General features: G+C 34.0%; 3 protein-coding genes across 3 annotated transcripts; 1 reads left to right on the top strand and 2 right to left on the bottom strand.

Annotated features, from left to right (window-relative positions):
* Positions 1–42: 42 nt before the first annotated feature.
* Positions 43–8814, bottom strand: LOC125807545 (O-methyltransferase 1, chloroplastic). The gene is made up of 7 exons (XM_049487273.1): positions 8637–8814; positions 8368–8519; positions 8176–8296; positions 1856–2013; positions 868–1008; positions 613–786; positions 43–523 (listed from the first exon to the last, which is right to left on the bottom strand). The coding sequence occupies exons 1-7, from the start codon at positions 8800–8802 to the stop codon at positions 452–454; spliced, it is 984 nt and encodes a 327-aa protein (XP_049343230.1). The 5' UTR covers positions 8803–8814; the 3' UTR covers positions 43–451.
* A 10135-nt stretch (positions 8815–18949) lies between these two features.
* LOC125807543 (outer envelope pore protein 16-4, chloroplastic) lies at positions 18950–22072 on the top strand. The gene is made up of 6 exons (XM_049487270.1): positions 18950–19090; positions 19160–19211; positions 19315–19346; positions 19441–19474; positions 20497–20564; positions 21498–22072. The coding sequence occupies exons 1-6, from the start codon at positions 19019–19021 to the stop codon at positions 21624–21626; spliced, it is 387 nt and encodes a 128-aa protein (XP_049343227.1). The 5' UTR covers positions 18950–19018; the 3' UTR covers positions 21627–22072.
* Positions 22073–22817: 745 nt separating this feature from the next.
* On the bottom strand, positions 22818–24092 carry LOC125807550 (universal stress protein PHOS34-like). The gene is made up of 4 exons (XM_049487279.1): positions 23805–24092; positions 23643–23737; positions 23394–23515; positions 22818–23092 (listed from the first exon to the last, which is right to left on the bottom strand). The coding sequence occupies exons 1-4, from the start codon at positions 23971–23973 to the stop codon at positions 23005–23007; spliced, it is 474 nt and encodes a 157-aa protein (XP_049343236.1). The 5' UTR covers positions 23974–24092; the 3' UTR covers positions 22818–23004.
* Between the last annotated feature and the right edge of the window lie 123 nt (positions 24093–24215).

The raw sequence follows: 24215 nt of genomic DNA, 5'->3' as shown, positions 1-24215 counted from the left end.
AATATGTAGCTTCCATATCCAATGGTTGTCTCACGGAGAATGCACAAAGAAGTTTGCTGTTACATTGCAACAAATGCTAATAGTTCATACACCAATTTCTGAAAATGGTCTAAGGTGTACATGAAAGGTATGAAGCATGTATATATAACTTCCTTTATGCAGATTGTGCCTCACTCTTGCAGATCCTATGCGCCAAAGTTAAAAAAGAGCCAAAGCCCTATGTTGACATGCACTTTTTTAAGTGTTGATCCTTTTGGGAACCTTTCTTCTTCGATCATCGATGGAGGAGCTTGAGATACAGCCACAGGCATAGCAGGTTGAATCTCGACAGGTAATATACTGCTTGCAGTTTGCAGGGTTAATTCAAAATACAGCCAGTTCTTGTAGAAGGAAATATATACTTTTCTAACTTCCCTAGAGCTCCTCAAAGGAAAAAACTCTTCCAACTTCCCTAGAGCTCCTCAAAGCCTTCTTCATCCCCTTCTTCCTCTATTCTCTGAAATTCTGTCCTCCAGGTTTCCATCTGTTGGGATACCAATATGTTTAGATACTAGGGATCTCAAGAGAATGAGAATACATTTGCACAAACCTATAAAGGTATAGTAAATCTACCTGATCATCAGAGAAACGTAGATGCTCTGCAACAAAAAGTATACTTGTGCTGACTTCTGACACTCTTTTTGCAGAATCTTGCCTGAGGTTTCGTGCAACTTCATCATATTCAATCATCTTAACCCGAAAACCATAGCTCATAAAGAGATCGTCAAGCCACTTCTTTATGGCAGACTGAACACAAACCAAGAATTAGATTGTCTTGAGGATTCTCTAATGCTTTAATTGAACAAAGAAACTGTCTGCTCAACTTACAAGATCACCAACGTGGTCTCCAACATCCATTTCAGCCAGCCAGACAGGAAGTTCTCCCAAGAAAAGACATCCCTTCATGGCTAAATTACTGACAGTGGACAAGATATCTTTAAAACTTTCCAAGTTCACAACAGGCAATCCCTACAAATGAGGTCCTATTGTTACTGATAAGATACTCTATACACGTGAATTCCACATCAATTGTACGCTATTGACCATAATACATAAACTTCCTCCGTCCCATTTTATATGATGTAGTTTGACTTGACACGGAGTTTAAGAAAGAAAGACAAACTTTTGAAACTTGTGGCCTAAAATAAGTGATAGATGTTTGCATGGCTAAACAATCATTTCATTAACGGTAAAATGAACATTTTAAAGTTAAATTGTTACTCAATATAAAAGTGTCATTCTTTTTGGGACCGAGTAAAAAGGAACCGAGTCATATAAATTGGGACACGGGGAGTAGCAAGTTCAAACCCAAATGAGGATAAAAGTGGTACTTCGAGCACAAGGTGACCTTCTAGAAGTGCAAGATGATCAGTCACGATGCTGCCAATAGCAGCGACAATTTAGGAATGTGAACTACCACAGCTGATGAGTGGGAAATATACATATTGTGATTATATGTCAGTGAAGCCAGTAGCCAAGACAAATGAAGCCAAAGATGGACACAAGTTTCACAACTAACGAGAAGTTTGCTACAATCTGGAGCACAAAGATGGAAGCATAAACAGCCGTACTCAAGAAAGATGCTCACTGTCATGCCAAAAATTTAGTCTCTGGGACATGCAGCCCAAGCTCTGTGTTTTCTTTTCTAGTTATTGTCTTTTCTGGTGGATGAGAGGTGAGTAAAAATCCTCTTCTTTTGTTTGAGCTTGTATGGATGAAGAGCAAGCAGGGATAAAAACTCTAATTCTGTAAGTGCCATAAATGAATTCTTACTTCATAGAAGGTCAAAAGAAATATCCAGAAACCATATATTCACCTGAAAAGCCCATATACTTGGTCTTGTACCGCTGAATCCTTTGCTGCACAGTATATTTTCTACGTCAAAAGACTCTGATGGGACATGAAAAGACATGCATCCTCTTGGGATCTTAGCCCCAGCATCTATGTCATCCACAGTGGTACCATAAGGATATGCTTCATGTGCTCATCAAACCAACACATAGGAATAAAGACAAAATGGTAGAAGGAAAATCTTGGAAGAAAAACATTATTCTTCAAACACAACCATAATACAAGTCATAGATGCCATTGAAAAAAGCATGGAAGTCTAATCAAGAATTCACTAAGCTCAGAAATAATATAGCTAACTATGTCTCTTTTGATGCCTGAGGAATGGAAGAAATAGATGATTCTTTCAAAATAGTGAGTCTCCATTGAGATTATCGAAAGATCCTTCCTATTTTTGGTGTAAAGAGAAGATTCTACAGATAGATGGCAAATTGGAGGGATGCCAACTGATGACATGGTTCATAAAAACAATTTTGAGATTAAAAAAACTCATTACCAACTCAGCGTGATATATTAACAAATGTACTAGTATGTCCGGTAGAAAGAACCAAAAACAGGAAGGTACTACCTCAACATCATAAAAGAACAATAGCCTTTAGCTTATCACTTATTTATCCCCCCTGCCCCCACCCTCACCCACCCCCAAAAAAATAATATTTGCTTATCAGTATATCCCCAAAAAGACATTTAGCTTATCACTTCTTTATTCCCCAAAAAAAAAGAGAAGACATTTTGCTTATCACTATCCCTCTCATTATATTCCATTTTACTTATAACTAGAACTAGAAGAAGCCTCAAGTAGTTTCAACAACATATCCAGTGCCTCAACTAGTTTGGAATTGAGATATAATTGATTGATTGATAAATTTCTTTTTCTATAACAATTATTAATTGATTTCTAAGTAGAAGATAAATATAAATAAAATGGCAGACAAAGATAGTAAATAGTGGTAATAGTATCTTCTATGAACTACATAACATGGCTATATGGATTCACAAAAAGAAGGAAAAAGGCTCAAATATGCCATCGAACTTTCAAAAAAGGCTCATTTATGCCATCCGTTAAAATTTTTGCTCATTTATGTCATTGTTGTTAAAGAAAAGGCTCATCCATGCCATTTTTTTAACTCCGGTTTGCAAAACCACTTTTTACACCCCAAACAACGTTTAATACTTTTCAATTGAAGTTTTTGGATCAAATGTACTCTTTTTGTTTCTTCTTCCCTAAGAATACCAAGAACACATGAACAACTCCCAAATTTTCAACATCTTCAATTCTTCACGAAATCATCTCAAATTTCGGCTGCATCATTCATTTCTTTTAAAAAAAAACAAAATTCTAAAATCATCTGTAGAGTTTAAGAAATTCACCTGTATTAAAAAAAAAATTCCAAAAAAAACGAAAATCATATGTTAGTTGATCAATGATTTTGCAATGTAAGAACAAATGCCTAACTGTCTCAACTGCTTCCCCACATAAACAACAACGTGTCACCAGAATGTTTTTTTTTTTCTTAGATTCTCATGTGTTAGTACTGCCTCTTTTGCTAGCACCAAGTGAAACATGCCACCTTAAGTGGAGTTTTGGCTTTCAAGATTTGTCTCTAAGGCCAATTGAGAGTTAGAGGAGCCATGTTTATGACCTTGTAACCTGAGTTCACTTTGTATCTTCCTTTGTTGTGCTCTGTCCACCGTAGGCAGTCCTCCCCTTCCTTCAAACCTTGAAATGATTCCAACCTTTTAAAGAACTCAACTAATCTACAAACTTCCCAGACATTTAAATTCCTTCGGCGATATAGATCCCAACCTTGGGGAGACCACATTTCAGCCACTATTCTGTCTTTATGTAGTGCTAAGTCAAAGATGTCAGGGAAGATCTCTCACAAACTTTGATTACCAAGCCATCTATCTTTCCAGAATCGTGTCTTGATACCATTGTGTATTATAGTAGTATGATTCCTTAAGAAAGGCCACCAGTTCCTAATTGATCTCCAAACAGTAACACCATAGGAATTGGTTGCTTCCTTGGTGACCCATGAATCCATCTCTCCATACTTCAGTTTAATCACCTTGCTCCACAATGAGTATGGTTCATGAGCATATCTCCACAACCATTTCAGCTTTAGAGCCTTAATTTGGTTCTTCAAATTTTTTATGCCTAATTCTCCTTTTTTTTTCCGTGATCAGAACTTTCCATTTTATCAGATGGTATCCCTTTCTTTTCTTGTTTCTTTGCCCGAAAAAATCCCTTCTTAGTTTATCCAATCTTTGTACTACTCCTGCAGGTATTGGGAACAAAGTTAGCATGTACGTAGGAAGGGCATCTAAGAATGCATTTATCAAAGTGAGCCTGCCCCCCCCCCCTCCCCCTCTTGATAAATATTGTGCTTTCCCTCTAACCAACTTCTTCTCACATTTCTTCAAGACAGAATTCCAAATTTCTTTGGACGGTAATTTTGCTCCCAATGGCATCCCCAGATATATAGCAGGTAGTGCTCCCACATCGCCTCCTAGCACTGAGGCCAAAAGCTCCATATTAGAGACCAAGTTTATAGGATATAAATGGTTCTTTCCTAGTTGATGTGAAGACCTGACATGCCTTCAAAAAGCACCAGAATGACCCTGAGGTACCTTAGTTGTTCCTCATCTGCATCACAAAAAATCAAAGTGGCATCTGCATATTGGAGATGTGTTCCCTCCAAACTCCTCTCATTGTTTGTAGACACTTCAAATCATGTGATCCACCTATTGTTTTAGCTGTCTTGATCATGTTGTTAAGTCCCTCCATGACAAGAATAAAAATGATGGAGATAAAGGATCCCCTTGTCTAATTCCTCTTTGAGCTTCAAAAAAAACTTCAAGAACACCATTAATGAGGACAAAAAACTTTACTATTGAAATGCAAAAATGTATCTATCTAATCCACTTTTCTCCAAATCCCATTTTCCTGAGTATAGTGAGAAGTAACCCAGTTAACATGATCATAAGTTTTCTCAATGTCCAGTTTGCATAGGATGCCTGGTTTCCTTTTTTTTTTTATAAGATAAGTGGTATTAATAACAGTATCAGGAAGATGCTAAATTTACAAGATATGGCATTTGAGCTTACAAAAAAATCTCTGGCTAACTATACAAACTATCTAACCCAGAGCTAATGAATTAGTAAAATCCTGAAGTTGTTCTGCATTAACCGCAGGATACAAGTTGGTCCAACTAAACAAATTTTCAGTGCACCTAGTCTTCAAAATGCCTAAAGCAGTTGACTCTCCATCAAAACATCTCTTGTTCCTCTCTAACCAAATACACCAAAAAATACAAGCAGGTATCATAATCCAGATCTTCTTGATGGCTTTGCCAACTTTCCATAGACTCCAACTCTCATATGCATCCTTAACAGTGAGGGGTGTGGTTCAATTGATGCCAGAGAGACAAAAAAACATGCTCCATAATTCTGAGGCCAGCTCACAATGAAGAAGAAGGTGTCTGGGGTTTTTAGCCCTTTTTTGCACATATAGCATCTATTTGGGAATTGGATTTTTCTTTTCTTTATGTTGTCTTGGGTGAGACATGCCTCATATAGAGCTATCCAGGTAAAAAAAACTACCTTAGGTGGTAGCTTGGTCCTCCAAATGAGTTTCCAGGGCCAGTTAGCTATCACGAGGTTTCTAGAGCACAACTGTTGATACCCTTCCTTGACTGTATAAACTCCTTTCTGGTGTCCCTATTTGAGCTTATCAGCTGCCTGGAGATTAATGTGACAATGTTGTAGTCTAGCAAAAAGGTCTACCAGATCATTCACTTCCCAATCGTGCATATTCCTTCTAAATCTCATATCCCAATTGATCCCTTCTCTATTAGCAGCAATAACAGAATTGGGATCTTGAGCAATTCTAAACAAATCTGGGAAATCCTCCTGAAGAGTGGTATTTCCAAGCCATTTGTCTGTCCAAAATTTTAGGAGTAAACCATTGCCCAATTCAAAGTAAGCGTTCTGATCAAATGTATCCCACAACATCCTAATACTCTTCCACAGTCCCACTCCATAAGGAAGTGTAGTAATATTTGAGCACCATTGATTCAGCCTTCCATGCTTAGCTATGATGACCTCTTTCCAGAGCCCTGCGTCTTCCAAGTTGTATCTCCAAAGCCACTTCATCATCATACTTTTGTTGTGGGCTGCAAGGTTCTTAATGCCAAGACCTCCTTGGTATTTTGGTTGTGTGACCTTCTCCCATTCGATGAGATGAAATTTGTGTTTCTCCCTGTTGCCTTTCCAAAGGAAGTCCCTTCATGCCTGGTTTCTTTTGATCCACTCTTGAGTCTATTGCTTCATTTGCTATTAACACCGCATCCATTATTTGTCCTCCTTTGATGAAAGTCATCTGTTGGGAGTCTACCAGCTTGTACATCACCCTTTTGATTCTTTCTGTTAAGAATTTAGACAACAACTTATAGAAACTGCCTATCAAGCTTATTGGTCTAAAGTTTTTAAGTTCCTTTGCTCCTTTCTTCTTTGGGACCAAGGCAATATATGTGGCATTGAAACACTTCTCAAACATTTCCTACTCATAGAAATTATGGAAGGCCTCCATGATATCCTGTTTAAGAATTTCCCAACATTTGATGAAAAAACCCATAGTGTAACCATCAGGTCCTGGGGCTTTATCAATGGCACATAACTTCAAGCATTTATAAACTTCTTGCTCCTTAAATTTGGCCTGTAGTTGTGATATTTCTTCCTCTGATATTGAAGGACAATTCACTAAATTTTCATCAGGTCTCAATCTTGTTGAGTTATTGAATTCGCGCTCAAAAGATATCGAGTTTTGGTATCTAGCTCGGAGGGAAACTATTCTTGAAATTGGAGGTGATTTCGTGAAGAATCGAAGAAGTTTGAAATTTGGGAATTGTTAATATTCTTTATGTGTTCTTGGTGTTCTTAAGGAAGAAGAAGCAAAAAGAGTTCATTTGATCCAAAAACTCAAATTGAAAAGTGTTAAAAGTTGTTTGGGATGTAAACAATGGTTTTGCAAAATCAGAGTTAAAAAAATGGCATGGATGAGCCTTTTCTTTAACAACAATAGCATAGATGAGCCAAAACTTTTAATGGATTTTCTGAAAGTTCGATGGCATATTTGAGCCTTTTCCTCAAAAAGAAAGAACTTCTTTTACAAGATCTGAAATTTAATTTTTACAAGTTTAGGTTTAGACTTTTTAGGAGAAACCAAGGATGTTACTACAGGGTTTTATGGTTTGACTAGTACCAAGACTGTTGAATTTGCAAGGTAAAGTAACTCTTGAGGCTTCTCCCTTGTAACAGATATACAAAAGCTCCTTTAAGGTACCTTTTATTTCCTTATACAGAAGGTATTAGGTTTTAGTGACAGGAAAGAACCGTTTTCTTGAGATACAAGAGCTGGAAAGAATGGGGACAAAGATGGAAGCACACATCCAACATAAGGATATAGTTTCTACAAAAATGGGAAAAAAGAAAGGGATCTGTTGATTTACTTAGTTTCTGGATCAGAAGAGGGGGGAAACAAGAACCAAAAGAAGTGGTGCAGAATCATCCCAGCATGCATATGGTGGACAGTTTGGAAAGAAAGGAATAGGAGATGTTTTGAGGATAGATTTAATTTCATATAAAAAGTTAATGGTAATTGTATTGTATCCTTATATTTTTGGTGTAAAGAGGAATATATAGAAGAAGTAGAACAGATAGTTGATCTTTTAGGCTCTTCGTAATTACTTTTGCTCCTTTGTGTCTCTTTTTTGGAGGTCTCCAGCATTAAGGAGGAATATAACATTACCATTTTTATTTTACTTTTAAAAAAAAGATCTCTTAATGCATTCTGCTGGAGGAAAGAACAGAATAAATTAGAGCTTGATGATAGAAATTTCATTTATTAGGGAATTTGCAACTGCAGACACAATTTTAGACTTTGAAAACATCCTTAGGCCACCAAAAGATGGTTGCTTTGAATGGAAAATGGAGGAAACCATTGTCTGTTTGATTTGACTAAAAACTATTGTTTCCCAGATTCTACCTAAACATCAACCCCAGCCCCAATAAGAAAGAGTGAAGAATAAATTCTGTAGCTGGCATAATCGCATGATCAGCAATTGCAGGTTCAAAACCGAATATGAACATAGTTAATATAAAACAGTAAAATCATATCTCATAAATAGAGAAATCTAAAGGAGTTGCAGAATGGTGTAAGTTGTGCATTGGTTCCCATACAAACTACCAAAAAATAACACACACAAAAAGGGAGAAGGACGTTAAAACCTTGAAGCTTCTGAAGTGCTCCTCTAAATACTTTCTCGGGGCATATGTCAAATACTAAAGTTGATGTTGGCCAATTGAGCCTGTAAGGTCGCGTATCCAGTCCATCTGTTAACAAAACAACCTGCAGCATGTGTGTGGAGTAGTGCCCATCAAAACCAATTAATTAGATCCTTGTTAATATTGGTTTCATACCTGTTTCAGTCCATCAGTAGATTGCATTGTTTCAAGCAACTTGTCATCAATAAACTTAGTTGCAAGACAGTATGGATGCAGCTCTTGATCCATGTCTTCGACACTATTACAAGGAAGAAGGCAGCCGACATAAGGGTCAATAAGGAGAGGATCTGCAAAAGCAAAAATTAAGTCTTGAACCTAGTAACTCAATCGAAATTGATTCTTTTCAATTTCAACAACCCTGTAGTGTAGCCATCAAAGCTAAGAAAATTGAAAAATGGATTTGCCTGGAGAGTGAGACTCCCGGAAACGAAGTGAAGCTCGTTCAATGGCGGCCTGGAAAAAAGGGTCATTTCCTTGTTGAACCTTGAAGCTTGCTCGAGCTCTAATGCTGAAATATGTGCTGTGTGTTGAAAAGGGGAAAAAATGAACCCTGCCTCGTAACACTTCCATTCTACACTCTACAATGAATCTTTTAGGAACTATTTCTATCTTTTAGTTTTTAGTTGTTTTTTTTCAATTGAACCAAGTATCCTATGAACATTTGAAACAATTATAAGATACAATATAATGAAGTTGAAAAAAAAATGCCATTTGCTAAAAATTATAAAGTTAAATGAAATAAAGATCAACAACAACTCTATAAATAACATTTTATAGATATTTTATAATTTAAAGTAATATTTCTTGAGTTTTATTAATAATCAATGTAAATGTAAGTTAACTTTAAAGTCAATTATCCTTTCTTCAATTAAAAAAATATATAATAAGAAATAAGAATATTTTTTATTTATTAGAAAAAAATTCATATCTTTTTCTACATAATCCATATTATCGGTTAAAAAAAATATATGTTATTATTTTATTTTAATTCATAAAATGAGATTAAAAATGACATTATTAGTTAAAGAGACTTTGAAAGAAAAGAAACAAGAAAGAGATAAAAGTAACATTTTATTCGAAAAAGAATGGATTTAATGATAAAACAATATGTTCTCATTCTACCCAACTAAATAATAATAAATGTATTTGGACCAAACTATAATGATACAATAAATTATGAATAAATCATTGAGAGAAAGTAATATCCTTAAACTATACGTGAATTATTAATTTCATCCCTAAACTATAGACAACCATAAACACACCCATAAGATCTATATATATATATATATATATAGGGAAAATGCATAAGTACCCCCCAGCCTATACCCGAAATCTCAGAGATACACCTAACCTTTATTAAGGTCTTATTACCCCTCGAACTTATTTTATATGTAATATTCTATCCTTTTTTGGCCTACATGGCACTATCAGGTGGGCCCAATGCATGTTGACATTTTTTTCAAGGATAGTGCCACGTAGGCCGAAAAGGGGTAGAATATTATAGATAAATTAAGTTCGAGGTGGTAATAGGACCTTAGTAAAGGTTAGGTGTGTCTCTGGGATTTCGGGCATAGAGTGATGGGGTACTTATGCATTTTCCCATATATATATATAAAGGAGAATCTTAGACTTGCTTATGTGGCATGCCTCTAAGGCCACCATTTGCATTTATATTTTTTCTTCTTTTTTTGGCCTTTTTTTTCTTATTTAAATTAGTTTATTACTTACACATATATTTAAAAAGGGCAAAATTCTTTATTACAGGAGAAATATGTTACTGGAGAGTTTATAAGTTACAAGAGTTACGGAAAACATAGAGACGTGTTCCGTTATCAAAAACCAAAAAGCTTCTGCTGTATTTATCTTACCCTCATTCCGTTACTCTCACATCTTCTATTTATTCCTTCATTTTGGTTGTCTTCTTCTTGTAACTATGTCGTCCTTCCTCTAATCATTTCCTTCTCATTTCAATTCATATTTTATATAAAAGGAGCATACTCATGAATGGTGAAAAGATGAAAAGAAGACTAAAGAGTGATTTCAGTATATGAATAAAGATGCTTTCATCGATGGTCAGTTGGTCACTTGATATAAATGATCAGTTTGTGATAGTGAAATTTTTTTCTTTATTGTATTGAAATTTCAAGTATATATATATATTGTATAATATGTTATAGTACCATATAATTAGTTACTGTACTAGATTTCTTTGACTTGTATGTAATTGTTGAACCATTTATTTTTTTATTTTTACATTCGGTGTTCGAAGTTCGCATTAGAGTTTCGGTTAAATTCAAATCGCACAGGATCCATTCGGGGGTACGGTGACGCTCCCATTGAACCATTCATAGAAACATATGCATCAGCTTTTCGAGTCTCTTTGTCTTTTATAAAATATTCAGAAGGTGAAGTTCATCATTAATTTGATTTGACTTTTAAGCTTGGCTAATAGTTTTTCCTTCTCAATTTGAGTATGTGATAATATTGGATATGTCAATTTTGCGTCAAAGTGTTAGTTCTAAGTTGATTGAATCATGACCCATTGCAGAGGTAAAATGAGGTGTTATTGCACATATGTTATCGTTTATTTGTTATATTGTTCAAGAAATTTGTAAAATTACTGATCAATAAGATTATGACAATTACCGAACTATATGACTCTTTTGGTGAGCCTCTATTTATTGAAAAAGAAATTGTTAAATCAATTTAATCTCAAAAATAAAACAAACTACTTAGACGCATAACTATATTGATTGGTAATTTCCTTTCATTTGTTATTAAAAATATGAAAGCATATATGATACTTGCAGATGGATTTGGCTCATTTCCATTAAAATAATAATAATCTATATATATATAAAGCTGGATATAAAATTGCTGATGTGGCACCTTTCAAAAGTTAGAATTCTTATTTATCTTTTCTCTTATTTTTTTGAGTTTTTTCATAGTTTTAATCTATGTAATATGTTCTAAAAAATAAAAGTTATCTCATTTATTAATAAGAAGATGAAACTGTCATTTTAAGTGAATTAAAACTAGCGCGGTTAGTAATTATTAGCATTGCCCATTCCTATTCCCATCTCTAATGTTACTTTTTCTTCTCATGTCTTTTAATATTTCATATAAATTTGTATATTGTTATACACTTTCATAATTGTTCATTTTTATTTTTTAAATACACTCTCTATAATTATCATCTATATTTATATATATTTTAAACCTAAACTTAGAAGACATGATGTGATATGCTTCAAAGCCAACAAATTTGTAATGCTATTTTATCTCTTTTTTGGTTATTTTTATTTCATTTTGTTTATTTATTTATTCATTAAGTTTTTGAGTATTAAAAACTTGATTCATTGAACTTAATTATCGCTTTATTATGCAACCTTTTGCATTCTCACTTTCAGTTTTAAGCTACACATTGAATGGGGCAATAGCTAGAAAAGGATAAGCAAAACAAAATCGGCTATATAAGGCTTATGTGCAGGGCGGATCTATGAAGAGGTGTGGGTGTCATGCCACCCCCGAACTTCGACGGAAATTCTATATATACATAGGTATATGTATATATATATATATAAATATAAAGCGTGCACCCAGAGAACAAAATTAGCTTGTGGTGCCACGATAGGAGGGCAACTTTAGAAGGCTGATGTTGTGGGTTCGAATCCTATTTGTACCTATTTTTTTGAGAAATTTGTTGCATGCGTTTTTTAAGAAAAAAAAAAGGCTCCAAGCACGTTTTTTAAGGAAAAATAGCTGGCACAATTTTCATTTTTATTTTTATAATTGTTATTGACTTAAATTAAATTAATTACATTATTACTCCTTTGACTTTTCTTTTATTTGATTAAATACTCAATAAAAGTGTAATATCTTATTATTTATATTTTATTGATTGATTTATGATATATTGAAAAGACGAATAATTTAATTAAATATAAAATTAATTTAATCGATAAGTCTATTTGGCACCCGCAGACTCTAAATCCTGGATCCGTCATGCTTATGTGCAAAATGGTTGTGTATGAATGGTATGAGGCATACATGTTTAAAGAGGATCAATTCTTTTGTTTTTCTTTTAATTTTTGGTCTTGCACAGTTCCAAAGAAAAAAATGTGTTTTAGTTTTAAGAAGCTTTAATTTGTTTCATTGTCTCCCCAAAATGTACAGATCAATTTTATGAACGTGGAAGAGATTGGTAAATAACTACTAACTGATCTTGCAATATCTTTTTTCTTTTTATTGCTCTCTCTCCTTCTTGATTCTCCATATTTTTTCATAAATTTCTTACTTCGACTACTAATTTTGAACTTTTCGAATGAATCATGTGTTCTTTTTTACAGAGGCACGCAATAACCAATATAAAAAGTACCAAGATGATTTTGCATCATTATAATTAAATTAGGTAGTTAGTGTCATGAATTAATTTCCTCGCTAATTTAAATATTCTTTTATCATATGGTGATAGAGAGACAGGTTGATAGAAGTTGCACAAATCGAGCATAGACTCTTAATTAAGTTTAGATTACTTTCTCGAAGATAAAATTTTGAATGTAAAAAATCGAACAAAAATTTTGAGAGGTTATTTAATTTAGGTTTCTTATATATTTATATAAATTTCGTTCTTTTGCACATGTATATTTTTCAAATGAAACAGGATATTACTTTATTAAGATTGTGATTAGGATGTCTTAGTCTGTTTTAATAGATAACTCTAAATTGCTTAATTTAATAAAATTCAGTAAGTGAGATGTGTATTTTAAACTTTTATTTGTTTGTGTTAAATTGTAATTTTCTATTATGAGAAAATTATAATCAGTAATTTCATTCATTTATTTATGGTCGCGCGAGCCGCAAAGCGCGATTGAGTTCACTAGTTCACTTTCATTTAGGAGAGTGAAGTAAAAAAAATGTTCATGGGCGAATCTTAACAGATTTCCGGATTACTACGATTACATCATCGTCGAGACGCCCCGATTTGAACATGACAGGTTGGTTGACAAACCCAATGGCAAAGCTGGGGAGAGGGGGCAACCGGAAATTATTTTTCCTTCTCTTCTCTTTTACCAACGGCTACAAATATTTTTTATTCCTATTTAAGACTCTTCCTCCATTAAAGTTCAACTCAAACGTTCAAAAAATAATACTGACGGTTGCGAAGACTGTTTCAAACGAATCCCAAGCAAATTCAAGTCAAAGCCCTACAATTGAACCCTAGCAAACCAAATCAAAGCCTTTGCAATATCCAAATCGAAGTCCTAAAAAACCCAAATCGAAGAAGATACTAACATTTGAAGATGATGTTTAACAAGATGAGCAAAATATGACAGCAAACTAAGCTTAGCAAATTTCAAACTAAAATTTAATCGGTATAAAAATCCTAACAAACTGAAGAAATAAAAAGGCAGATCCTTACTAGAACCTTTATCAACGTTTTTAGGTTAAAACCCTTTTGATTTCCGTAAAAGTGATGTGGGATTAAGAGCCCCGTTTGGATTGACTTAAAAGTTGATCAAATCTATTTTTAAGTCAGTTTTTGACTTCTGAAAGTGTTTGATAAATATAAAAAATAACTTAAAATAAGTTACGAAGTGTTTGACAAAGTAAAAAATGACTTAAAATAAGTCAGAAACCAAAAGTAGGTCTCCCTCAACTTTTTATTTTTTGACTTAAAACTTATTTCAGTTTGACTTTTTTTTTTACTAATATTTTTTTTAAGTCATTTTTTACCGTAATAAATTTTTTACAGATGTGGAAGAGGGGTTTAGTTGTAAGAGAAGTGGAAGTACCGTAATAAATTTTATTTTTTATTTTTTTAAAATTATAATATATATATATGCATGCCATATTAGCTAAAAATGTCACATAATGTCACGTGTGCACACGTTGATTACACACATGTGTCCATGTGGATGAGATGGGTGTTTAGGCGAGTATTTAAGGTCGACTATAGTTTAAGGATGAAACTAATAATTTACGTATAGTTTAAGGGTGTTTTATATACTTCTAATGAAATTCGCTCGGTATAAATAATACAATAATTTATAATTTCATCGTGTATCAATAATACAACAACTTACTGTAGGTTGTTGTTATATCAATGATAGAATATAAAGCAAATTATTGTATCATTAATACAAAACAAGATTTCAAAATTGTTATACCGCTAATATTTTTATTTTATATAGTAATAAATTTCAAAAACTACTACTTCATCTGTCCACTTTTAATTGTTATGTTGCGCTTTTTGAAAGTCAGTTTAATTAATTTTCAAAGTTAAATTAAATTACATTAATTTGATATTTTAAACAAAAAATTTAGATATTCAAAACTATACAAAAAGTTTTATAAATTTTAATTTTTTGCATATCAATATGATAAAAAATACATCATAAAATATTAGTCAAAGTTATTATCGTTTGACTCTATAAAAGGAAATTATGACAATTAAAAGTGGACGGAGGTAGTACTACTTATGTTTGATTAATTTTTTTTATCCAAACTCCAAACTATTATTATATTTAAAAACTAGTAAAATCACCCGCACCTCGTGCGGGAATTTAATATCACGAAATTTATAAAATAATACTTAAAATCTATCGGTCATTAAAACTAAAACACTATATTATCTTACATACAAGATTACGTAGTAACAAACATTAATAATGTAAAAGAAGATGATAATTATAACATCTTATCATTAATCCTTCAATCAATCATCTTTAATTTGATTTTATAATTTATCCTTTTGCTTCCAGGAAGTGTTACTATTTGATATTTTTGGGAAAACAAATGAACATCAACCAGAGATATTAAATTCTAATATAAATAATCATTGGTGAAGGGATAAATAAATTTTAAAAAGCTGAAAAAAGTGAACAAATATTCTAATTCTAACGTGTAGAAAGTTCAGCCCTACCTTTTTATTGAAATTTAGGGAGAAAAAGCATTTGGGAAATTTTTTATTTCATTCAATGAAAACTCAATTACAGAAGAGGAAAATATCTCAGTTATATACACTTTAACTATGTTGTAACTGCTCTAGTTAACTAACTTTGACTCTAGTTAACTAACTAACTTGACTTGAGTTAACTAAGTAACTTCTAACTAACCAACTAACAAATGGAATCTAATTAATGACTAATTACATAATTAGCCGACTAAGCACTATCTTCAATACTCCCCCTCAAGCTAGATGTACTGAAAACATTCAAGACTCCAAGCTTGGCTAATAGAAAGTCATGTTGTGATCGACCAAGGGCCTTAGTTAGCAGATCTGCCTGTTGGTCTTTAGTGTTGATGTAGCTAGTTTTGATCAAGCCTTGTTAAACCTTCTCCCTAATGAAGTGGCAGTCGATCTCAATGTGTTTGGTCCTTTCGTGGAAAACAGAATTTGCAGCTATCTATATTGCAACCTTACTATCACAGTGAATGATGGTAGAATTGGTCAGATGCACCCTAAATTTTTTAAACAGACTTGTGATCCAAACTACCTCAGCTGTCAATGTTGCCAAACTTCTATATTCTGCCTCAACTGAACTTCTGGATACTGTATTTTGCTTCTTAGATTTCCAAGAAATCAATGAATTACCAAACTTCAATAAGTAACCAGTGACTGATTTCATGGTGCTCAGGCATGCAGCCCAATCAGCATCACAATAACCAGTTAAAGTAGGACTCTTGTTGGAGCTAATAAGTAATCCCAAACTTGGACTTCCTTTGATATATATGATTACTCTAAGTGTTGCATTCTAATGTGAGAGTTTAGGTTGTTGCATTTATTAACTCAAGGTTTGAACATCAAATGCAAAATCAAGCCTTGTGTTGGTCAAATAGAGAAGTTTTCCCACCATTCTCTGATATTTGTTAATATCATTAAACAATACATCATTTGCACTAGTATCAAACTCTGTATAATTGAGCTTCATATTGTTTTCTAAATGAGTAGTAGCAGGCTGAGCTCCTGCAAGCCCTGCTTAAGATATCAGCTCTAAGGAATATTTCCTCTGATTCATCACTATACCACTGCTGGATCTACAGAATTCTATGCCTAGAAAGTATCTCAATTTTCCCAAGTCTTTGATCTTAAAGTGACTATGCAACACTTCATTAGTGTCCTGAGCTTATCTTAGGATCATTACCTGTGATGAGTAGGTCATCCACATACACTAACACAATGACCAAACCATTTGTGCTCCTTTTGGTAAACAATGAATAGTCCAAGTGACTCTGAACATATCCTCCCTTAGGCAATTCCATATATACTTCATGCATTCATCATTCCTACACCTAGTCCACCATTCTTCTTAAATTTTCAATCAGCTGGATAACCAATCAGCTTATAACATATGTCCTTGGTATGGCCATGCATCTTACAATAGTCACAAATCAAATGCCAGTTCTTCTTTGGCTTATAGTTATTGTAGTTGTTATTTCCACCACCTGAGTATCCACCTCGCCCGGTGTAAAATGTCATTGGATCATGGTAAGTACCTCTTCCATTATCAAGATACATCATTGAATCAGTCACTTGCGAATTATCCCCCACAGAACTGTAAGTACCTCTTCCATTTCTAGGATACAGCATAGAATCAAGTGGTTTTCCCATGAATTGATTACTTCTTCGAGCATACATTACCAAGGATTCATGAACATCCTTACTTATTCTAGATCCAGTTGTCATACACTGACTTTCATCAGAAATTATCATGGCACAGACCTTGCTACACTAGGTAAAGGATTCATCATCAAATTTTAGCTACGTGCATGATTATACACCAAAATATATTTTTTGGCAAATTTGTATTAGTTTATAATATAGTATCAAGTGTAGTCATTTGTACCAAATTTATAAGAGACATAATGTTAAAATGTACTAAATATATTAAAAATTAACTAATTAGTATCAAGTATAAAAATACAGTATCAAGTGTTGTGATACATACAAATTTGTTATATCGAAAGTAATCGTGTACCATATACATAATAATTTTTTGGAAAATCTTGTATCTGCTAATAATATAGTATCAACTATAGTGATGTGTACTATACTTATAAGAGACAAAATTTGACAAGGTATTAAATATATTGAAAAGTGAAATAAATAATTTTCAACATAAAAACTCTTCACATTTAGAAGTAGTATCTTCAAAAGGGAAGAAATACTCAAAAACACTAATTAATGTATCTTAAAAACAATAGATCATCAACAACTGTCCGTGAATCGATACATAAAAATCTATTCTACATTAACAAGATCATCTTCTGTTGGTGGAGTGTAGTCACTCTTCGGCCTTGTAGGATCATTATTCTCGCTAACATATCCCGTCTTGGCCTTGCTGAGACCATTCTTTCATAACAATGTGCATATCTTGTGCGAAGATAGTCACTTCAAAAATCATTAGATGGGATGTTGATTTCATCGCTCAGAAATTCAACAATAAACATTTCGCAGTGAACACAAAATAGAGGGAGGGTGAACTTACGAAGATGGATCAACTCATCAAGGATGAACTCAGCCCACCTGAAGTCAACGCAAGTCATATCGGAGGAGATCAGGATGAAGGAAAGAAAGAGTAGAAACTTACCATGGAAAGATGGCGCCCACAACCATGGATGTAGCTGGAAATTCCAAGCGGAGCTTCAGCTTCTTGTATGATAGCGAGCTTGAGAAGAGTCTGGAACACTTCTTTGAACAATGCCTAGATTAGGAAACCTTTGATTCCTTGTTTTGTTTTTGGGAAGGACCATTTGGGCCTAAACGGTAAGGAACTAGTTTCCTCTGTTTTTTAGTTAATAAAATAGGTCCAGTTGTGGACCGAAAATGATTTTTTTTTTAAAAACATTTCGCAGTCACTACAAAATAGAAGAAGATACATTATAAAAATAGATCAAATGTGTGAGTAAAGAAAAATTAATTCAATAGTTACAGATTGTCGCTTTCTTATAGCATAATATCTTGAACAAATTCCACCTCAAACTAATGTTGTGGATTCAACAGTTCAACATGGGAAGACATAAATTTAAAATAAAATAAAAAAATACTAAAATACATGGTTCAAAATACATACCCTGAATAGTGTAGGTTGAGATATGGCAAGGGCAGCCTTTCTACCTCTTTTTTGTTGTTGTTTTTCAACCTTTGCTTTCGATGATGCAGGTTGATGCAAGTACATCATTTTTCGCTTTTGCCTTCTCTAAATTTTGATTTGCCATTGTTAAAGGATCCTGCAATCTTATAGATCTATTTTTTTGTCCATTTGGGATTATCAGAATCAAAGATTCGATTATTATTAGGTGTAACTATTTGGGTAATCCCAATGCTAAATGAAGGAGCATCCATATGTATTAGACAAAATGATGAAACAAGAAAAAACGAAGAAGAAATTGAAGAAATGAAAGTACCTACAGATCTGAAATTAGTTGACTGGAGAGAGAAACCTCTTGAAATTCAAATTTTGATTAATGTGATAACTGATTTGATTATGTGAGTGAAAAGAGAGAGAAATTGAAGGAGTAAATATAGGAGTTAGAAACGTAAATTTGGAGTGGAAATGAAATAATGTATCCGACAGTTGAATTTTGAGTGAAAAGAAGGGATTTTCGTATTATTTTAAAATGGTAGGGAAATATTAAGAATATCGTAACTAATGGTGTATACTTTGGTAATTTTTCCATGTTATTTCTTAAAATTTCCGTTTATAGTAAAGAGGCCTCTGAAAGGCCCAGCAGATTGGTGTTAGTGTTACCTGAAGGTCACCTCAAGGCTGAAAGGGAGATGGAGGTGGATATCGCCGACGACGTCCCCTGTTCTTCCATCGCCGTCGATTCCGTTATTCGCATGGGCACCGTAATCTACTCCTCATACTCCTCTTCACTCTATGAAATCCAATTGTTCTTAAACTTGTTATTACTGCAGGCTGGCTTAATCTGGGGCTCCTGTTCTGGTCCTTACGACGCCAACAAATTAGGTACTACTTTTTTTTCTTTTTTTTTATTTTTTATGTAGAGTTCGCAACTGTTGATAGAAAGATCAAAATTTTGTGTCTGTTTATTATTCTGATATGCGAACAGGTCTTGCTGGCATTCATAGAGCTTCTTTTATTGTAAGTTGCTCATTGCAATCCCTTTCCAATGTCTTTTTTTTCTTTTCTCTTTGGTTTAATTTGATTGTTTTGTGTGCTTTTACTCTATATGCAGGCTAAGTCAGTTGGTCGGCTTGGCTTTCAGTGGGGTAATCACATTAACTTTCCCAATCTAATTTTGACTTAACCAAGTATTTTCCCACTTCCTTAACTTGTCTCCCTCTATATTAATCTAGATTTAAGTTATATACATGTAAAGAACAGTGGTGCCAATTGCAGTAGTGTTTATATTAAGCATGAATTTTGATGATCTATCAAATAATCTGCTACAACTGATTAATCATACTACTAAAATAAGATAAATGGCATGCTATTACACTGCTATATAGACCAATCTGTATAGCATTGTGTTTTTGGTGGACCACATTCTGATGTGTGATATTAAGTCAATTATTTGTTAGTTGAAGCCTATGTTGCTCGAACTCTTCAAAAATGTTAGCGGGTGTGTGTTGATTCTCCAAAAGTAGTGTAATTTTGGAGAATCCTACACGGGTGCGGCAATGAAAGTGAAGAGTCCGTGCAACTTAGGTTGGAGCCCTATTACTTGTGGATAGGCTTAGATGCAACCTTTTCAATTTAATCATTGACCAGTGGTTAAGATTAAAAGCTGTATTTATGATGTATCATAATAACATCCATATCTGAATGCACCACACAATGTGAACCATAACCTAATAAGCCGTGGAGAAATAAGCTAGTTTATATAACTAAGGAGTGGCAATGTTAAAAGTCAAATTGCTAGTTATCTGTACCTGTGTGATGGTACAAAACAGCTTAATAAGGAATGTAATAAAGATAATGAGCAGGATTACAATCAAAGACTATGCAACACTAAGCTACTTTCATCAAAGTTTGTTTAGAACGTACTATCACAGTTTCTCTATGCTTATTGTTATAATGTTATGTAAAATTAAACTTGTTTTATTGCAAAGGCATATCAAATGCTCATAGTCAGACTTGGTTGTGTCCAACTATTTTTTTTTTCTAGTGTTTTCACCAACCCTCAGTGTTTATTTATTTTTGCTCTTTTGACTAATTTTTCTCTTGGATAATGTCATGGTTGTTTAGATAGATCATTATGATCTGATGAGCATCCATTCTTCTTTTATAGGAATGTTTGCTGCTATATTTTCTTCCACTCGGTGTGGGTTTCAGAGATATAGAAGGCGAAATGATTGGGTCAGTTTGTTAACACGTGCCCTCTCAGATCTCCAACATTAATTTGGACCCTCCTTTATTGACCCGCCTTTATCTAAACATGTAAAACACGTTATTGTTTAACTAAGAGAATGTATATCCAAACGCTGCTTCCACTACTTTTTGCATATTTGCTATTTACCATATCAAGTTGTTTGTTGGGGCTAAACAGTTGGTAGGCATAATTAATTAGCACCACGAGGTCTACTTTTATGCATTTCAATGGGAAAGTAGGAATGTATGTTCTCCTCCATTGTCAGATTATAGTTTCATGCAATATATATGAAATTGGAATAATTTCCTTTTAATTCTTTTTTCAATGTGTAGTACAGATTTTGAGAGACTACAGTTATTAGTTACTGTTTCTTCGTGTTAGGAAACCAATATGACAACATGTTAAGTAATAATTTGCAGAAATTCGTAGATGTGTCCAAATGTAATAGCAAAAATTGCAGGAAATGCATTGGACAGTCATCGGGAACAACCCGAGCTCACTTAGATGTATGTGAAGAAGTACTGTGGTTAACTGATACAATAAAGTGATATCTTAGTACTTTATATGGGTGTGCAAGATATTATGATCTCTGAACTTTTTTCTATATAAGTGACCAATTGGAGGTAATGTTTTTGCAGCCAGCCAATGTACGAACAGCAGAAATAAACCTTCTTTGCCAGATGAAACTAACTTTTAATATAAACAGAAATCATGAAAATAACATATTCTTCTGGGAGTGCTAACTAAGACTAATTAACATGCACTGATCCAATAAAAAATCTACATTTGCTTGGACAACGCAATGTTTATAAGCTTTTCTCCTAGTACCTTTTTCACTTTAAAACTACTTGAGTTTCTGTTATTGTAAGCCACGGTTATTACTATCCACAAAAGTTATAAGATCCCTTTTACTTTTGCAGGTTAATGTTTTGACTGCTGGTGTTGTAGCAGGGGCTGCTTTTGGTGCAGGTACCCGGAACTGGAAGCAGGTTGCTGGAGCAACAGGTCTCGTGTGTCTCTTATGTCATGTTGCTGAGGACTCCCGATAAACTTTGACTCTAATTTGTTGAAAAGGAACTAAAATAGTCTGCAGTAGAAAATTGGAAACTTTTCTCCATCCGTAGCAGTCTGTGGAAGACTAAGTATATCATGTTGACTAAGGAGCGTGGCATAGCAGCATCCTTCACCGAATGGGAAACATAATTCAGTTAATTGAAGTTCATACAAGATTTATGATGTTGATTTCGCAGGCCATTAGTTTATGTGTTGGGGAAATAAACCTAACATATGAATTACGAAGCAAGTATATATTTGTTGCCTTTTTTGTTTTCTATAGGTATCCTCTAGGGCACTGTTGCTTGGTGTTGATTATAGGTTGGTTGATCTACCTGCTTTTGAACTATAGTTGCGTTGTTGGGAGTAAATTCTAGATATTGTGGAATCTCTTTTAAAAACTTTTACTCCTAATTTGGGTAATTTTTCTTCTTCATCTCAATTGCTTGAATGATTGTCTTATTTCTTTAGCTAAGTTTTGCTGACATGAGACTAACAATTCGTCTGTCATACTATTTGTTCTCTAGTGTTGTGATTACGGATAAACTTAAATATGCATGCTGTAATTCTATGCGCATGAAGAGAAAAAGTAGTTAACAGAGAAAAGGAAGGAATTGCAAGTAGAACAACTTGGAGTTACATGAAGAGGCACTCAAATTAGATTTCATTGCCACCAACATATTCTCTCTAATGAAGAAATCCCTTGAAAATAACACTACTAATCTGCATTTTTAAATAGTGAAATATACTACTCGTTATTCCAAATTTTATTTAACTCCAACGTTTTTGAATAATCAATCTCAAAAAATAATTTTATTCTTTGAAAAGTTTCTATTTGGCTTATGACAACGACAAAGATAGATATGATCCATCCATCCATCCATCTACTAACAAAATTAGACCATTTCGCAAAGTTTTAAGACATAACTTGCTACTCAGGAGCTTTTTGTTTCTGGTTTACTACTCAAAAAATATGTTTTGTTAGATCACCAAACTTTTGATCATAACAAACCATTTCCTTTCCTAATTAAAATGCCCATGTATGTAAGTGCCTGATGATACTTACTGTAATTGCTTCACACAAGGTGTCTTCTCAAAAAATTTTGTATAGACTTGTCAAAATTTCCAAATCTACTGTAAAGTATCTTCTTCTTCTCAACCTCAACATGTATGGCTGCCAAGGTCCATTATCAATCATGATTTATTATTATACACACTCTGAAATTTATCCACAATAATGTTTACACAGCAGAACTTTTACATTGGAAGATATATATAGGATAAATACACACCATCAACCAAATGGTTCTCCACTAGGAGCAATAGATAACAAAGTAGTAATAAACTCTACAACTTGTTCAGACAAGAAGAATCTCAAGCCTTGATCTTTGGGCGCTTCACAATCATCACACTGCAGTGGGCGTGGTGAGCACAGTAGTCACTTACACTGCCCAAAACAGTCCTGCAGGAAAAAAGTGCATTATCAATTAAAACCAGGAAATTTGTCTCAGAACAAGTTTGAGACTTGTATTGCCTATGCAGAACTAAGTGCAAGATTTCAAGACCTTGTAATTTTAAATAAAAATGTAATGGATATAAAAGATCGACCACAAAGTAATTGATTGATTGATTAGCTGGAATTAGGTCTGTAATTTGAGCACAGTAACTTGTGTTAAGCACCGAGCTTTTCAATCTTGAGGTGAAGATAAATGTTTCTATGCCAAGCAAGATAGAAATTTGTGCAAGTAGATACAGAAATTTACCTCTTCAGAACTCCATAACCATGACTACCAACAACTAACATAGAGGCATGATGCTTCTCTACAGCATCACACAAGACACTCCTAGCATCACCTTCCACAATCTCAACTACAACATCGTTTACCTGAAAACAACTAACTGCTAGTATTAAAGATGATTCATTGCAATCAAAGAGAAGTGATAAGATTGGAGATCGCTAATCAGTTGTGCAGCATAAGTATTTCTTCTGGAATGGAAAAGAATATGTATACCGATTTAGCAGAACAAATCTTCTTAGCTTTTTCGGCAATCCTTGAAGAGATCTTCCTCAAATCAGCCTCGACATAGGGCAAAACATCGGCACCCCCTGCAAATTCACTTTCTCAGCAGCTGATCTCATATTAGCATACATGGGAAATAGATCATGTACCTACCAGGACCAGCGAGGCCGATGGCGGAAGTAGCAGTAGGTTTGGCGTGAACGATGAGGAGTTTGAAAGGAGGAGGTGAAGGTCCAAACAAGTGTTCCAAAGTCCACTCTAATGCATAAAAACTGTGTTCGCTGTCATCCAGCCCCACCACCATCACCGGTTTTTCCCCCATTACGATTACACACTTCTTTTTTTTTCTTGGATCTACAAGTCTGTCTTATGGTGGTAGTGCAGAAGGTTCTAGTCAACTACAGATTTGTATTTTCCGCCTTATGTTCAACAATCAATCAAGGGAAAAAGGACGAATTTACCCTCGAACTTTGATAAATGGTACGTCTATGCCCTCCGTTATACTTTGGGTCCATCTCAGCCCCTGCCGTCCAATTATCGGTACACACATGCCCCTCTCACTAA

Source organism: Solanum verrucosum, unplaced genomic scaffold (assembly GCF_900185275.1).
Source record: "Solanum verrucosum unplaced genomic scaffold, falcon-dt-bn FXZP01000183.1, whole genome shotgun sequence".
Taxonomy (NCBI): domain Eukaryota; kingdom Viridiplantae; phylum Streptophyta; class Magnoliopsida; order Solanales; family Solanaceae; genus Solanum; species Solanum verrucosum.
Note: the sequence above shows the minus strand (reverse complement) of the source record. Positions and strands in the feature narration are given on the sequence as shown.

Coding starts and splice junctions, on each gene's coding strand:
- LOC125807545 (XM_049487273.1), bottom strand. CDS start 8,802: ATGGAAGTGTTACGAGGCAGGGTTCATTTTTTCCCCTTTTCAACACAC. Junction 1,009..1,855: donor CAAGTATATGGGCTTTTCAG/GTGAATATATGG, acceptor CCTCATTTGTAG/GGATTGCCTGTTGTGAACTT. Junction 524..612: donor TACGTTTCTCTGATGATCAG/GTAGATTTACTA, acceptor GTATCCCAACAG/ATGGAAACCTGGAGGACAGA.
- LOC125807543 (XM_049487270.1), top strand. CDS start 19,019: ATGGAGGTGGATATCGCCGACGACGTCCCCTGTTCTTCCATCGCCGTC. Junction 19,212..19,314: donor TTACGACGCCAACAAATTAG/GTACTACTTTTT, acceptor ATATGCGAACAG/GTCTTGCTGGCATTCATAGA. Junction 19,347..19,440: donor TTCATAGAGCTTCTTTTATT/GTAAGTTGCTCA, acceptor CTCTATATGCAG/GCTAAGTCAGTTGGTCGGCT.
- LOC125807550 (XM_049487279.1), bottom strand. CDS start 23,973: ATGGGGGAAAAACCGGTGATGGTGGTGGGGCTGGATGACAGCGAACAC. Junction 23,516..23,642: donor AGATTTGTTCTGCTAAATCG/GTATACATATTC, acceptor AGTTGTTTTCAG/GTAAACGATGTTGTAGTTGA. Junction 23,093..23,393: donor GGTTATGGAGTTCTGAAGAG/GTAAATTTCTGT, acceptor TTTTTCCTGCAG/GACTGTTTTGGGCAGTGTAA.